Raw genomic sequence first — 16,266 nt, forward strand, 5'->3', positions numbered from 1 at the left:
TGGTGACTCAGTGGTAAAGAATCCGTCTGCCAATGCAGGAGACGTGGGTTTGATCCCTGGGTCGAGAAGATCCTCCAGAGAAGGAAATGGCACCTACTCCAATATTCTTGCCTGGGAAACACCATGGACAGAGGAACCTCACAGGCTATAGTCCACAAGGTTGCAAAAGAGTCAGACATGACTGAGTGACTAAACAGCAACATCTATATACATATGTATATGTAAAGCTGCTATAAGTAGGAAAATGTATGTAGTATCTTGGTAAATAAAAATGTAAACATTTATCTAACATTTTATTATTTTCAAACATTTATACAGATAATCTCCTAATCTTCACAATAGCTTGAGATTTGGCTCCATATCTTTATTTGTAGAAGAAAAAATTAGGTTGATAATGATTAAGAATATTAACTTCTACCTCCAGACATGCAGGGGGAGGAAGCTATAGGCTCAGCCTCCCACTGGGAGCAATTAGAAGGTAACATGTAGTAAATGATTATTTTCAGAAGTAGATGAAAGACATGATCTCTGTGGTCACCAGGACTTCCTGTTTGGAGTCACGTCCAGACTGACTACCAGGAATCAGCTGTCCCAGTTTACCCAGGACAGTTGCCTAGACATCCCTTCATCCCAGGCAAACTGGAATGGTTGGTCCCCTCCTAGCCTCAAAGAAGGATCTCCAATACAAACCAGGACCTCACAATGTTGACGATACAGAGGTCAGAGTTCAGGAGACCTAGAAGTCTATGATTTATGGGGCATCATCATCCTGAAAGCATTTGAATTTCATGCCGCCTTGAACAATTTAAGATTTCATGTAAAAATCTGGATTTCTGGTTCCCCTGGGAAAAAGAGAGGCTAAGGCAGCAGCTGGTCTCCAGTCTCTGCAGCTAAGAGGACAGGTGCACTGCTCTGGTTCCCAGTTGCCCACCAGCTCCTTGCAGTCATCTGTTCTGCTGACCCTGTGGGCATTAGAGTTTCAATCCCACTTTACAGTGGGATTGTAAGAAATGCTAGGACCTTGTACAGGAATCTGGGAGTAGTATAAATATCCCTTCTCTCCTTAGATTCAGCCTAAAGCCCCTCTGTACACACATCAGCTCTGTTTTCCTTTACCGGGATTTCCAGATGTGGTCTACCCACCTTCTAGGTGGCTTCTGCCCTTTAAAGAGCAACTAACACAGGATTGTTCTTTTTCCTAATGAGCTTAGCACAGTACATCCACTTAGTAGGTATGAAATATTTTTGTTACATGAATTCATGTTTTCTTAAATTTCTCATGAGTGAATAGCTTCATATATGCTTAAACATCTCATAAAATGTTTCCATTTCTGTTCATTCACATGAATTGTTGGGACAGCATCAATCAGCCCATTTACATATTAAGGATGCTCTGTTTCAGGTTGATCAGTTAATAAGTAGCAGGTAACACCAACAGTTGTATTTGTGTCCATACTTAATCATTTATGCCAACAGTGAGAGAGAAGAGATGGCTTTGCTCAAATTGTGGTAGATAAAAAGCACTATTAGTGTGTGGTCTAGAACAGAACAGAATACTCTTGCATTTAACACCACTTCAATTTCACATTTTTCAGCCACAGGGATTTATGACTAAAAAGTCACAGGGGATAAAATGTAAAGCAGTTTTTTCAAACTATTTGTAGCAAACTGGGGTTTTACTAGGAGCTAAACTATGCAGAAGAGACATTTAGAAATGTCAACTAGCTGAGTGTTTTGGGAATTGTAACTTAAATGAACTCCATATGAATTTTCATATGGGCTAAAGATCTCATCTCTAAATAGTCTGAATAATGCAAAAATTAGCTTCCTTCTCAGAACATGCTCTAATACCACCTGCTGCTTGGAAGAATTTTTTTTGAAAGGTGTTATTAGAGAAAGTTTTAGTCAAGATGGCTCTGGAAGTTAAAACTTGGACACACACCCTCTGTTCAAAATATGGAATAAAAGACAGATAAACTAGAAAATTGTGCATGCCTGAGCTGTCGCTTCAGTCGTGTCTGACTCTTTGTGACCCCATGAACCGTAGCCTGCCAGGCTCCTCTGTCCATGGGATTCTCTGGGCAAGAATACTGGTGTGGGTGCCATGCCCTCCTCCAGGGGATCTTCCCAACCTGGGAGCAAACCCACGTCCCCTGCAGTGCAGGCGGATTCTTTACAGAAAATCGTGGCTGAACTCAAAATAAGATGAAGATCTCCACTGACCAGAAAAGGTAATGACACATACCTGTAAACTTGAACACACCCAGAGGGTGTGGCAGGTCAGTGGAGAAAGTCTAAGTTCCTGGGCAGTTAGAAAAGGGTGATTCAACTGCCTTACTCTTTCCATCACCACTCCCTTTCCACACCCATCAGACTGGCAATAATTAAAAACATAGCCAAGCACAGGTGAGGATGTGCAGCAGAGAAAACCCTTGTAGGGCAAGGGTGTAAACCGGCACCACCACTTTGGATAACACTGGAAATACCAACCCCCACCCAAAGATGAGATTGGAAAAAGGAAAACATACTAACTTTTAAAAGGAAATAAAAGGAACCATCTTAATGTCTTTAAGAGAATAAAAGTAAAAATCATAAAAGAAAGACGTGCCATATTGAAGGACTTTTAGATTAAAACCTTCCTGGATCGCCAAGGACAAAAGGAAGGAAAAGAACAAAAACAGTGGAAGAACACACTTGCACACAGGGAATTGATATGGGGTTAACATCATGAAATTACTTTTTAAAACCTTTATAGAATAAATCAAAGAGAGAGGGGAGGGAAGGAGGGAGAGTGAGAGCCACCGGGTACAGGTGATAAGCAGACATTCACAAAAGAAAAAACATAAATGGCCAATAAGCAATCCTAAAGGAAATCAGTCCCGAAAATTCATTGGAAGGACTGATGCTGAAGCTGAAACTCCAATATTTTGGCCACCACGTGATGTGAAGAACCGACTCATTGGAAAAGACCCTGATGCTGGGAAAGATTGAAGGCAGGAGGAGAGGGGACGACAGAGGATGAGATGGTTGGATGGCATCACCGATTTGATGGACCTGAGTTTGAGTAAGTGCCAGGAGTTGATGATGGACAGGGAAGCCTGGTGTGCTGAAGTCCATGGGGTTGCAAAGTCGGACACGACTGAGCGACTGAACTGAACTGGCCAATAAGCATATGGAAAGATGTCCAACTTTACTAGTTAACCACTAGTAATTAAGCTACGCCAATCGAAACTATTTCCACACGCATCAGATGGGCAAGAATGAAACCCTCCCAGGTACAGACAAGGACATGGAGCAAGGCAAGTGCTCATCCACTCTCCCATCCACTTCAGTTTTGGAGCCATTCTTTAGAGACTCTGCAACATGTGGGCATAAGAATTGTATGAAAGCTTCACAGCAGAATTCTTGGAGACAGCAGAAGAACTGAGAATGTAAACATTCACCAATAGGAGATAGGATAAGCTAATCACCATATAGTCAGTGGAATTTATGTCACACTGAAAATGAATGAATTAGATATATCTATATTAACACACATAAACTTCATAAACGTAACAGTGGACAAAAAGTAAATTGCAATAGGATGCAAGAAGCATGGTAACACTAAAGTGTTGAAAACTCACAAAACAGTGGTGTATATTACTATGGCCATGTTAATATGTAGTAATAATAAAAATACTGTGCCCAAGGATGAAAAAATTGAAATTGTGGTTACTTATGGGATATGAGGGAGGGAAATAGAGAGGTGATAAAGGGGCTTTCAACTCTATCTGTAGGATTTTATAAAATACATAAATCTGAAGCAAAGATGGCAAAATGGTAATAATTCTAGAAGCTGGGTGGATGGTACAAAAACATTTGCTGTGTTGAATTATTTAAACATTTATCAAAACATTAAAAATATTAGCTAGATAAGATATTTAACTCCACCCCCAGAGAACATGATTACAAAATAACTGCTAGTGGGAGTTTTTTAAATGGTATGAACAGCTGGGTTTCAAGATTGTGTTATAAATACACATGGAAATACAATAAATTGGTAATTGGACAGAGTGAGATAACAGGGCAATTTAATAACTGTCCTTTACTTTCCAAATTTTCTTTAATGTACACATATTACTTTAATAACCAGAAAGAACATTTTCAATTTAAACTTTCAACCCATGTCGTAAAGTCATTCCAAGAGGGTTCATGTTACAAACAGTCCCAATTACACCAGGCTGGTAGGCTGCCTGGGCTGGATTATAGGAGCATATTTTGTCTTTATTATTTGCACATTGGTTGTGCAAGTGTAATAATAGCTGCCTCCTGTCTCAGGCTTGTTCCCTAGAAGACAGATCCGGAAGATAAGCTTAGAAACTGAGGCTTCATGGGTGGATTCCCAAACTGCGGGAAGGAAGAAAACTCAGTGCAGATCTGTGCATTACGGAGCTGGCCACGGTCTCACGAGAGAGCAGGGGTAGTTATTCAGACACGAGGGATGTCTCTGGACCACCAGATGCGGCAAAGTCCACCTGGGGGAGGGCGGGAGGGGAGTTTCCTTGCTGGCTACATCCTGTCTCTTTTGGACCACCGTTCGCCCGTGAACCTGAACTCTGAGCACGTCCAGGCTCCGTCATCTGAAGCAGCCACAGTCCCCGTCCCCGCACTTCAGCTGGGTCCAGGAATGAAAGCTTTGATGGGTCTGGGGCAATGGACCCCAAGCGCCAGAGGGCTTCCCATCACGGCAGCCCTCACCCCAGAGGCGGCCACGACGACGGGTGCAGTAACAGCAGCAGAGGCTGGCTTTATCCATATGGGACAGCAAGCCCAGGAGAAGCGGAGGGACCGAACCTGGGAAGGGGTGTTATCTTGATGTGGTATTTTTTCCACCCACCATTAAACATCCAAGTCTTCATCTTGCAGTCACCCAAGGTCACGTCCATATAAACAGTATTTTTAATGTAGTCTCTGCATCCTCCTTAGGCGAGATACTGTCCCACGGGCGTGCATGCTGAGTTGCTCAAGTCATGTCCGACTCTGTGTGATCCTATGGACTGTCCAAGGGATTCTCCAGGCAACAATAATGGAGTGAGTTACTATTTCCTACTCCAGGGGAACTTCTCAACCCAGGGATCAAACCCATGTCTCAGTCTCTCACACCTCCTGCATTGGCAGGCGAGTTCTTTACCACTAGGACTTGGAATAAAACAGCAGCAGCACCAAAAACCAGTTCAAAGGGGAAACAGCTTCTAGGGGACTGGGAGTTGTGAACAGCAGTGTGACTTGGTGAAGAAATAGAAATAGGCTTTTGATGGCAACATGGAGAAAAATGTACATTTTTTTGCATTAATTCATTCAGTTTCAGTTCAGTTCAGTTCAGTCGCTCAGTCGTGTCCGATTCTTTGCGACCCCATGAATCGCAGCACACCAGGCCTCCCTGTCCATCACAAACTCCCGGAGTTTACTCAAACACATGTCCATCGAGTCGGTGATGCCATCCAGCCATCTCATCCTCTGTCGTCCCCTTCTCCTCCTGCCCCCAATCCCTCCCAGCGTCAGGGACTTTTCCAACGAGTCAACTCTTCACATGAGGTGGCCAAACTACTGGAGTTTCAGCTTCAGCATCAGTCCTTCCAGTGAATACCCAGGACTGATCTGCTTTAGGATGGACTGGTTGGATTTCCTTGCAGTCCAAGGGACTCTGAAGAGTCTCCTCCAACACCACAGTTCAAAAGCATCAATTCTTCGGCACTCAGCTTTCTTCACAGTCCAACTCTCACATCCATACATGACCAATGGAAAAACCATAGGCTTGACTAGATGGACTTTTGTTGGCAAAGTAATGTCTCTGCTTTTTAATATGCTATCTAGGTTGGTCATAACTTTCTTTCCAAGGAGTAAGTGTCTTTTTTAATTTCATGGCTGCAGTCACCAACTGCAGTGATTTTGGAGCCCAAAAAAATAAAGTCAGACCCTGTTTTCACTGTTTCCCCATCTATTTCCCATGAAGTGATGGGACCACATGCCATGATCTTAGTTTTCTGAATATTGAGCTTTAAGCCAACTTTTTCACTCTCCTCTTTCACTTTCATCAAGAGGCTTTTTAGTTTCTCTTCACTTTCTGCCATAAGGGTGGTGTCATCTGCATATCTGAGGTTATTGATGTTTCTCCTGGCAATCTTGATTCCAGCTTGTTCTTCTTCCAGCCCAGCGTTTCTCATGATGTACTCTGCATATGAGTTAAATAAGCAGGGTGACAATATACAGCCTTGACGTACTCCTTTTCCTATTTGGAACCAGTCTGTTGTTCCATGTCCAGTTCTAACTGTTGCTTCCTGACCTGAATATAGGTTTCTCAAGAGGCAGGTCAGATGGTCTGGTATGCCCATCTCTTTCAGAATTTTCCACAGTTTATTGTGATCCACACAGTCAAAGGCTTTGGCATAGTCATTCAGTTTAGACATCTGGAAAAGTGTTTGGTTTCCCTTATTATATGTTTGATCTGTAAGCTTGTCATCAAACATCTTCATCACAAATAGAAATGCAATTGTATGTACTCAGCCATATAATCCTGATCTAGATGCTGCTAGAATATTTTGGGAAAATGAACCATATGCTATTAAATCTTTACTAAGAGCAAAAGCCCCCATAATTAAAAGCAAAATAAAAAATTCTATATGCAGAATTTGATTGCCAGCAGGGTGAAAGAATACATTTAAAGCAAAGTAAGATGCAACAGTTAGAACTGGACATGGAACAATGGACTGGCTCAAAATTGGGAAAGGAGTGTATCAAAGACATGAGTCTGAACAAACTCCGGGAGATAATGAAGGACAGGGAAGCCTCGCGTGCTGGAGTTGGTGGGGTTGCAAAGAGTCGGACATGACTAAGCAACTGAACAACAAAATGCTGGAAACAGTCTGCCGTTGGAAGCAGAAATTGCTCAGCACTCCCCCATCTCCTTTCCCTTAAAGGTCTCTCGTCCCCTCACCTTCTATGTCCCTCAGTGATGCTGCCCAGGCAGTGGTAGGGGAGGGGAAGGAACATTCTAGCCTGGAGACAGAGACCCCAGGATCTACGCAAAAATCTCCTCCTCTTCAGACTTGGATGTTTATACCTATTTGTGTCACTGAAGGGCAGTGAAAAAATTTAAACACAGCTGTTTTACTTATCACTCTCCTGACCATAAATCAGTGTTCCTACTAACGCACAAGGTGATCATAAAATAACTGAAACAATGGAAAATGGGAAGGCTGGAGGCGATTGTGTGAGGATATAATGTTTTAATAAAAAGAGTAAACACAAGATCCTGAGTAAAAATATCCAGAACAAGCAGGTGACCTTGAAAAGTAACATAGGATTTTGAGAGCCACGGTTACTAAAAGCCTATAAACATTTGCTTCAGTGCATAGTGGGAAATAAAACATGAGATAATCTTAACTCAAACCTTAAAAATAATATTTAATAACTTTCCACATAAAGACACAAACAAAACCATAGAATTTATTCTTACTTTATTAACAATGTGGCTTACAATTTTTTCAAGTAAAAAGGGGTTTTTTTCATTTAGAATAAAAATTAAAATATAACTCTGATATAGATTTTCATTTATTTACATGAAAACATATATACAGAATATAATCTTACAGCAAATCAATGACATGCCCTTTTGTCCTGCAAATTTCAAAAGTAAAAACACCAACTCTTCTCTTTTATGCACCAAAACAGACACAAGATATGAATCAAGTTCCAATACAAACTATTCAAACTGGAACGCAGAGCAGTAAAACAGCTTTCGACGGTCACGACTAGGGGTAGTTTATGCTTCTAGACCTCATGCAGGCTCCCATTCTGAACAACAAATGAGTTGATCTTTTTTTTCTGTCATTTAAAACATTTTTTGTCTTCAATCTCCCACTGTAAAGTGATTTTCAGCAAATGCCGATTAGAACTTTTTCTTCAACACATCCCTCTGGTCCACATGAAGCCCCCCGATCTGTCTGGCGATGCAGCTATTGACCTACTGGTCCTCACTGGCACCCAATCCTAGCCATTTTTAAAATAAAACCAGTAAGATCGAAAGTCTGCAGCTCAGGATACTGTGTTATTACCAATCCACTAAACCAGAGACGCTTTACTTAACCAAAACCCAAGGCAGCACCGTGTTAGCACTTAGAATTTTTAGGCGAATTCAGTGGGTCAAAAATAGCCCAGATGGATACTGGTGCCTCGGGTTCAGGACCCATGCAAATCAACCCTAGCGATAAAAGTTATGAGAGTTGTCCAACGTAAAAACTCAACCCAGCAAACGAGTAAAGCAATTTCCAAAGAACTCTTGAACAGAAAAGAACAAGTGAAGGAAGAAAGAGAATCATGACACTGTAATTGTTGCCAATGGAGCTTCTCTTGTTATTCAGTTATTTCACAAGCGGTATATATGCATCCCTAACAATTGTTTTTACCTTAAAAACTACAGCTACCTGAAAATTTACTATTTTTCCCTTCAAAAAACTGTACCCTTGGTCTCAGTTTTCTAAAGACAAAGGATAGAGCAGGACTTGGAGCCTAGATTCACCAAAAAAGCAACAATAGTGCTCAAACCACAAAGACTTTACTTAACGCAACTGTTTCTACAGTTCTATCTACAGAAATAAACACAAATGGGTGTTTGACAAAATTAGTATGAAACTTCTAATGCTTCCAAAATGACGTCCTTAGATAGGGACATTTGGTTTAAGATAAAAAGCAAGTCTCAGAACTCGCCTGATAACAACACTCCAGATTCTCTGACACACATTAAGGAAACTGAGACCAATCTTCAAAGGCTGATCAAAACCAACCTTCCAGAGACTGTTGTGTGGGCCAGTGTGAAAGATCTGAGTCATTCTAATTCATTGAGAAACAGATCAAACACAGGAAATCATCGTTCAAAAATGATCAAATAAGGCAGAGCAACCTAACAGCTATACAGCGCAAACTGGGAGTCAAACTTTGATCAAATGAATCTGATTTTAAAAGTGATGGATTTCTCCATATTATGCAACTTTGTGGTGAAGGAAACTGGGTTTTTGCCTTTTTTTTTTTTTGGTACGCAAAAAATGAGTTCTTCTGTATGGGGGTCATACCTTACTTACTCTTTCTAGGTTTACATTTTTGTGGATAAGAGATTTTCCTAACACAGGACACAAACAGTCAAGAGATCAGAGGTCGACAGAAGCATCCTTAGCTTTAGGGTGGGACTGAGTGATGGACTCAGCCTTCGAGATGAGGTGCTACACTGCACAGACGGAAGCGTCTGCATCTCAGGCAGTTCCTGAAGGGACCACGCAGTGTGGTGCGCAGAGGAGAGGACTCTGGTCCCAAAGCGTCTTCTGGGAGACTGCGGGGAGATGGCAGCATCTGGGGATGAAGAGGGAAGGGGGCATCGCTGGGTGGAGCATTTCCACCAAGAAGGGTTTATCCTAGGCGCCGTGGTGCGCTGGCGGCTACAGGTGTGAGATGAACTCTTCCCGCCACGAGGGACAGAAACACAGTAACAACACAGTCACGACAGGCAAACGTTCCTTGAAAACTGGCCGTTTCTCTGAGACGGAAGCTGGTGAGCGGTGAACCTACAGAGACAGGAACGCCACCGGACACTCTGCAGCTCAAGTCCCACTGACGGGAAGCGGCACAGAGCCAGCAGAGGATGCCCGGAGAGCCGGAGCCGGAGGGCGCGTGGGCAGCGCTTGGAACGAAAAACATCTTCTTAACCCTGAAGAGTCTCCCGGCTCCCAGCAGGGCGAGCTGACGGCGCCCCGATGGCCCCAAGCTGCAGCTGGACCTCTCCTGGCCCGGCACGGCCGGGCCCTCACCAGGCATGCGGGTGGACAGGGCTGAACCCTCAGAGACCGAGGACGAGGGGGGCTCTGGGCACCTGGCCCCTCGGGGAGAGGCCGCAGCCCCAGCGACGGCAGGGTGTCTTCCTCAGCTGCCAGGTGGGAGGCCTCTAGCCCCTCTGGGTGGGCTCCAGGGCTTACCCCCCACCCACGGGTGCCAGAGAGCACAGTGGTCCAGTGCAACCCGCCCCAGAGCCATCCAGGGAGGGCACGAGAAGGCGACACTCATTCTGAAAGGGTGAGTGGCCCCCCGTCATCTGCACCCCACGTGCAATGAGAAGAGCTCAGCTAGAAAAGGCCACAGTGAGGATCACAAGCATGTCCGAGGCAGGAAAACCCCCAAGACCTTACAAGGAGGCCCTTCCCAAGCGGCTGACAGAGCTGACCTCCCTGGGACGGAGCGTTGAGGACAAAAGCCCGCGGCTGAGGAAACAAGAGGTGAAGAACAGAGAAGGGGCGGAAACTTGAGCTCAGAGAAGAGAAATCAAACCGCAGGCCAGGCCTGACTCCCCGTGGAACTGTCCGTACTCATGGGCCGAGAAGACGGGGCTCCCGGCCGAGGCGCCCGGGCAACTCCACTGCCAAACGTTTAAACCTGCCTTAGGTCCAGTCACGGGGGAGACGACAGCCTCAACCACGAAATGCGTGTTTCCCCTTTTCATCAGTAATGGTGACAGATAATGACAAAAGGTTAGCCTCCGTGATTGAGCCTCTCAAGATCTGACAGGATGCCGGGCCTCCGTACGTTGCAGAAATACAAGCAGCTCATCAGCCCACCCAGGACGTTATTCCTGGAACTGTTGACACTCTCATCAAAGAGGAAAGGTCAAAGTAATAAAGGAAGAGAAGGCTGTGCACCCCCGCCTCTCCAGGGCAATGTGGAGGCCCAGCTTTCGCGCACAAGTTTAAAAAGGCATTTAAGCACCAGCCCAGAAGACAATGGTCCATTTGGGACTGCAGGGTGCATGTGGACAAGTGCCTGGTTCCAGAGACCAGCTGGCTCCTGGAGCCACGAATCTTTCTATAAATGACGGGACCCACTTAATGAAAACTGCCAAGAGACATCCCAAGTAAACCAGAGGCAGGGTGGGCTGCAGACGTTGCGCGGTCACTCTCTTTGTCTCATTCTGGCCAATCCAGACTCTCCCCTGACAGCAGGAGCAGGCTGGGGACAAGGGGACCCACGTCCCCGCCACATCGTAAAAGTTCACACCTGTCGGTTTACTGGAAGGAGGTCCAGAGTGATTCAACATCAGCCCAGATAACGGGGTCAGTCACTGGCTGACCCAGGGGCGCGTGACCAAGGTGGGACTCAGAGGGGACCGCCCCGGGAGACCCGGGGCAGGGACCCCCTCTCAGGGGAGCAGCATCAGCGGCTTTCCCCAGTCTCCCCCCGGCTTTGCTCTCCGGAATGAAGCTCTGCCTTCAATGCACAATTCAAGAGGCCCCAAAAGATGCGAGGAGTCCCTCTTCCATCCGGTCATGGTTATTCAGAACGTGGGGGGCCTTGAAGGTTCCAAGGTCGGCAAGGAACGCCTTCCATAGGACGGCAAGCACGTCCCCTCCCTGAAGGCTCCCTGGATGCCCACCTCCCCACTGTGACATGCTCCTTCTCCCTTCACTGCCCAACAGGCAGAGTCCCTTTTCCGCTGTCATCCGAAAGATCGCCCAGAGCTGTGCGTGAGAAATGAGCCGCCACCAGACCAAACTGCGGTGACAGCCACGCGTATCGACCTGAAAGAAGCACCTATGGAGGCACTTGGGGTACAAGGACAGTGAGGTCACCGGAAGACCTCCTTCCGGGTCACGACGGAAAAGACATCAGCTGTGCCGGGTTTTTGAAGCATGGGCCTTGGCTTAGGAAGCTGCCTGGTTTGGGGTGGGAGAAAGATGGGGTGTGGTCTACAGAGACGCAGGTCCACACCCGTAGGGTCTGAGCGGTAACTCACACCCTGCAGGACCACGGCTGTGGGCTTGGGTGCTCTGCAAACGCGGAAATGTCAAGCAGGCTGGTGGGTGGAGGAGGCCCTCGCATGGACACCTGCTGGATGCACCATCACACACGTCTGGGGAAAACAGAAGTTCCAGTCCGGGAAACCTCCTGAGACCCAAGACGCAGCATTCGCCGGGCCGGCAGGCAGCCTGGGAGCGGGCGGGGTCAGTTGGCATACTGGGCGTAGAAGGCCACCTTGACCCGCTCAATCTGGTGGCAAAGCTTGATGGCGGGGCCCAGCTTCAGCTCCATGCACTCCTGCACCGTGGGGAGCGTCAGCAACAGGAGCGCCTGCCCGTCGATGTCCTGCTGGGAGAGAGAGCAGGTTAGAGCCAAGACGGCAATCTGGCTTGACGGCTGCCTAACCCCTTGTTGAGAAAACATTTCTGCTAAAAGAACACTGGCTACTGTGAAATTCACCAGCCCGGACTGGAAAGGATGGAGGGCTGGACTCAGCTGTCCCCAAGGTCCAGCCCCCAGGTCCAGCCCATCCTGGGCTGTGGTGTCCCCCCGCTGCTCTGCGGTGACTCTCTGAGCCCTGAAAAGGGCTCTCCACCAACAGGAGACCGGCCGTGACAGCTCCCATCAGGAGGGCGGAGACGCCGTTAACACACAACGCGATCCTCCATAGAACACGTGCGCTTAGACACGCGTGTGCATGCACACCCTTACATCTGTGACCTGCGTCAGCCAGAATGAGGCCTGAGCTCTGCCTTATTTAGCTTTCTGCATCCATACACAGGGGCCCCACGATGGAGAGACTCACTCAGTGGTGGGTGAGCCGCAGTCACTGCAGAAAGAAGAGCAAGGCTCAGCCCGAGGCTTCAGGACCCTCCCTCGGGCAGCTCTGCTCCTTGACCAGCCTGCTTCCCGTAAGAACCGGGTTTATTTATCCAGACGTTGTTTGACTGGGCTACTGAGTGTCACTGCAACCCCTTCCAGGGCACCCAGCCTTCACATTCGGAGGAAATGGGTGAGGGTCTGAGAGCCTGCAGGCCCGAGGTAACCACAGAGGTTGTGGGGGGCAGGAACAGACACCCTGGGATCCTGCCACCCGGGGAAGCGGAAGCCTTGGGGCTGCCAGGGAGGCAACAGCCACAGCACTGAGGCAGGCGGCACCTCGGCAGGGGTCAGGGAGTTTCACAGAGGCAGTGTTTGTTCTTAAACTGCTGGCTTACTTAGCTGTTCTGCAAACCTCTAAAGCAAAAAAAAAAAAAAAAACAAAAAAACCCCACCCTAAATTCATAAATTAATTTTGGGGGAGGTGCTATAAGCCTCTTGGCTTCCCTGGTAGCTCAGCTTGTAAAAGAATCCTCCTGAAATGCAGGAGACCTGGGTTCGATCCCTGGGTCAGGAAGATCCCCTGGAGGAGGGCATGGCTACCCACTCCAGTAGTCTGCCATGGACAGAGGAGCCTCACGCGCTACAGTCCATGGGGTGGCTAAGACTCGGACAAAATATATATAGAACTAGTTGTATGTCAGCCCCCAGAGAAGATGCAGGAGACACAAAATGAGTGAGACGGGCTTTCTCCTGCAGCCCGAGAATGGACAAGGAGCCACCCAGGGCACAGACGAGAAAGGTCGCCAGAGCCGGAGATGCTGGGGGGCCAGGGACAGCCTCATGCTGAACTGTCTGTCAAAGCAGGGAGCCAAGCCGGGTGCGGGGTCTTTGCTGCCCCGGCTCTGTCCTCAGCACCCACAGCAGTTCCCGCTGCCACAGAACAGGGGCTCACTGAACACGCGCCAAGAGAATGCACGCGAAGAACTGGCCGTGATGAACACGAAAGTCCAAAGGTGGGGAAAGGAAATGATAAAGAAAGAGTCTGGAGGGTGAGCAGAAACGGAGGAGAAGCAATTTGGGCAGTTTGCTTACTGCATGACTGTGATTCACAAAAGGTGAGTGACTGTCAAAATTTTATGAGTTTTGTGTTTTTATAGATGTGTGGCAGTTTCCTATATAATGTACATGTTTGCAGCATGAAATTATAGAGTATAGGTTTTTTAAGCAGCTGCTGTAACATTTCAGAATTAAAAAGCATATATTCTGGCAACAGGAAACTTGCAATTTTTGTAAAAGCTCCTACTGATTATGACAGTCTCTGAATTTACCACTCAGAATTAGGGGAGGGAAGGCATGTGGCTGTGATTCCATGTGCTGTGAATTCTCACACAGGCTAAACCTCCAGCTCCTCCTTGTTCACCTAAAAACTCATCCAACACCTGAAGTGACCCCCTGGAGGCCTCATCAAATCAGAGCTGCGGCATTTGGGCTCAAAGTGAAAGAACAAATTAGTAATTGAAGGTCTGAGTGAACAAAAACACCCGCAAGTGCCCAGAGACGTCAGGCAGCCCCACGAACAACGGCCTTCTACTGTGACAGATGAAATGGCCTTACGTAGACGTTAAATAGAAACAAGGCTGCGATCAACTAAATTCTACCTATTTTTCTCTCTGTAAGAGAAATAAGTAGGGACACAGGGCCAAGTCTCTCAGTGATGTGAGAAGATGCGCCTTATTGATCCTAAGAGTGGCCAAGTGTCAGGAATGTTTTAGACGTCTTAACTTGGGAAGGCACGAAACTTTGTGACATTTTACTATAAACAGGGATTAAAGTCTAACGAAGGATGGCTCAGGATAAGCAGTATTTTAGCCTCTTCCTCAAATCAGCTCTGTTTTCGCTTCCTTGCTTATTACCAGATATTTAGAAAAGGAATCAACACTGAATCCGATGAACAGTGATGAAAGCAGTGTTCAGTAAAACACAGGGGGCCTGAGGGTTTCTGCCTCTGGGAAGATCAAGTAGACTTTTCTCTATTTTTCCAGAGACGTGAAAGCCCTGGGGGTTACAAATAAGACAAACACAGGAACACTTGGGGGGGTGGAGAGAGGAACAAAACCAGCCAGGGATGTGGGACCCCAGATGCAACCCGGTGGCCAGAGCTCAGGCTGCCCTCCTGTGACTTTAGGATTGTTGCCGTTCAGTCACTCAGCCGTGTCCGACTCTCTGCGACCCCATGGACCGCAGCACGGCAGGCTTCCCTGTCCTCCAGTGTCTCTCAGAGTTTGCTCAAACTCGAGTCCTATGACTTTACTACTCAACAAGCAGGCAGTCCAGAAGTGCCAACGGGCACCGATGAAGCAACCCAACCAAAGCCTCTGCTCTCTCTCCTGGAAGATGGAGCTGGGAAGACAGAAGCCTCTCAGACAACAGCTGCTTGACTGCGGGACAAGCGTCCCCCACCCTTGTGCCAGCAAGCTTTGCCAGCAAAGGCAAAGCCGGGAGCACTGACCACCAGCCTGGCCAGGCCACCTAAGACCCCCCCCCCCGCAGCGTCCCCTCTCCCCCACCACAGGGTATCCGAGAACACCCAGGGAAACCTGAGATGTCATCTCAATCAGATGTCAGAGCCCCCACAGGGGTGCTGGTGGGACCACGTGTGGAGCTTCCATACTCTGCCCCCAGTGACAACAAGGCCCTTCCCCCTGGTGTGGCCGACTCCCAGGAAGCCAGCTGACACAGAAGACCCAGGACAGAAGCCCGTACCTGCTCCTGAAATATCTTGGCCAGGGGCGCGCAGTCCGTCAGCTTGATGAACCTCACCACATCCGTCACCGACCACTCCAGGGGGTTGCTCTCCAGAACCAACCTCTCCTCCTCCTCCTGCTTCACATCCTGCAGACGGAAGGGAAGCGAGAGGTCTTTTCATTGCCTCCCAGATGGTGGGACACTCTCTGAACCCAGCGGGCTGCATCCGGACTTCCTGGACCGCACGTGGCCTCCTCACTGGGCACCCGGGAAGACACAGATACAGCCAGTATCTAGGGAGGTGCTAAGCAACTCATCTGGGCTGTGACTTTGCTTCTAAGACCTGTGCGTCTTTAGAGGTAATAAAAAAAAAAGAAAACAAGCCATGGCGATGGTGACTGACTCCCAAGCTCAGGAGGTGTGGGGCCAGCTCATCACTGGCTCCTTCCCTGATGGTGAAGAAGTGGCAGGAGCCAGTGACTGGACGAGAGGCCGCTCTGCCCCCGTGGACGTGTGTGATGCTGGTGCCAGCGACCTGCCAGCTGACTGTGTAACACGTGGGTTCAGGGGAGACCTGATGCCCCGACTACACATTTTATAGCATCATAAGGTCTCCTAAGGAGGGAAAGCCCAGGGTTTAATAGGACCATGAGGACTTGCTGTCTGTTCCCCTGACAACAGTCCCTGTGGCTTTCAAGTCTTCCCCAGAACCCCATCCTGAGGCTCACTGCCCCCTTCATTGGATGCGGAGTCACCAGGATTTCTGGCCCCAATTCAGGAACTCAGTGGGAGCAGCTGCTAGAGATTTATCTTAAACTAGGGGCCCAAGGGCACCCGGAGCTGTCCCCACTGGGGACACCAGACAAGCCAGTCCATGCGACCCAC

General features: G+C 47.7%; 1 protein-coding gene across 4 annotated transcripts in view; it reads right to left on the reverse strand.

Moving 5' to 3' along the window:
* Nucleotides 1-7,289: 7,289 nt before the first annotated feature.
* Nucleotides 7,290-16,266, reverse strand: part of SFMBT2 (Scm like with four mbt domains 2) — a 174,301-nt gene continuing 165,324 nt past the window's right edge. For all 4 annotated transcript variants that reach the window (XM_061126033.1, XM_061126032.1, XM_061126034.1 and 1 more), the window contains 2 exons: nt 15,400-15,528; nt 7,290-12,159 (listed from right to left, as the gene is read on the reverse strand). In XM_061126033.1, coding sequence (XP_060982016.1) covers nt 12,019-12,159; nt 15,400-15,528 — 270 coding nt within the window. In that variant the 3' untranslated portion in view covers nt 7,290-12,018. The remainder of the gene's footprint in view (nt 12,160-15,399; nt 15,529-16,266) is intronic.

Source organism: Dama dama, chromosome 23, assembly GCF_033118175.1.
Source record: "Dama dama isolate Ldn47 chromosome 23, ASM3311817v1, whole genome shotgun sequence".
NCBI classification, from domain to species: Eukaryota; Metazoa; Chordata; class Mammalia; order Artiodactyla; family Cervidae; genus Dama; species Dama dama.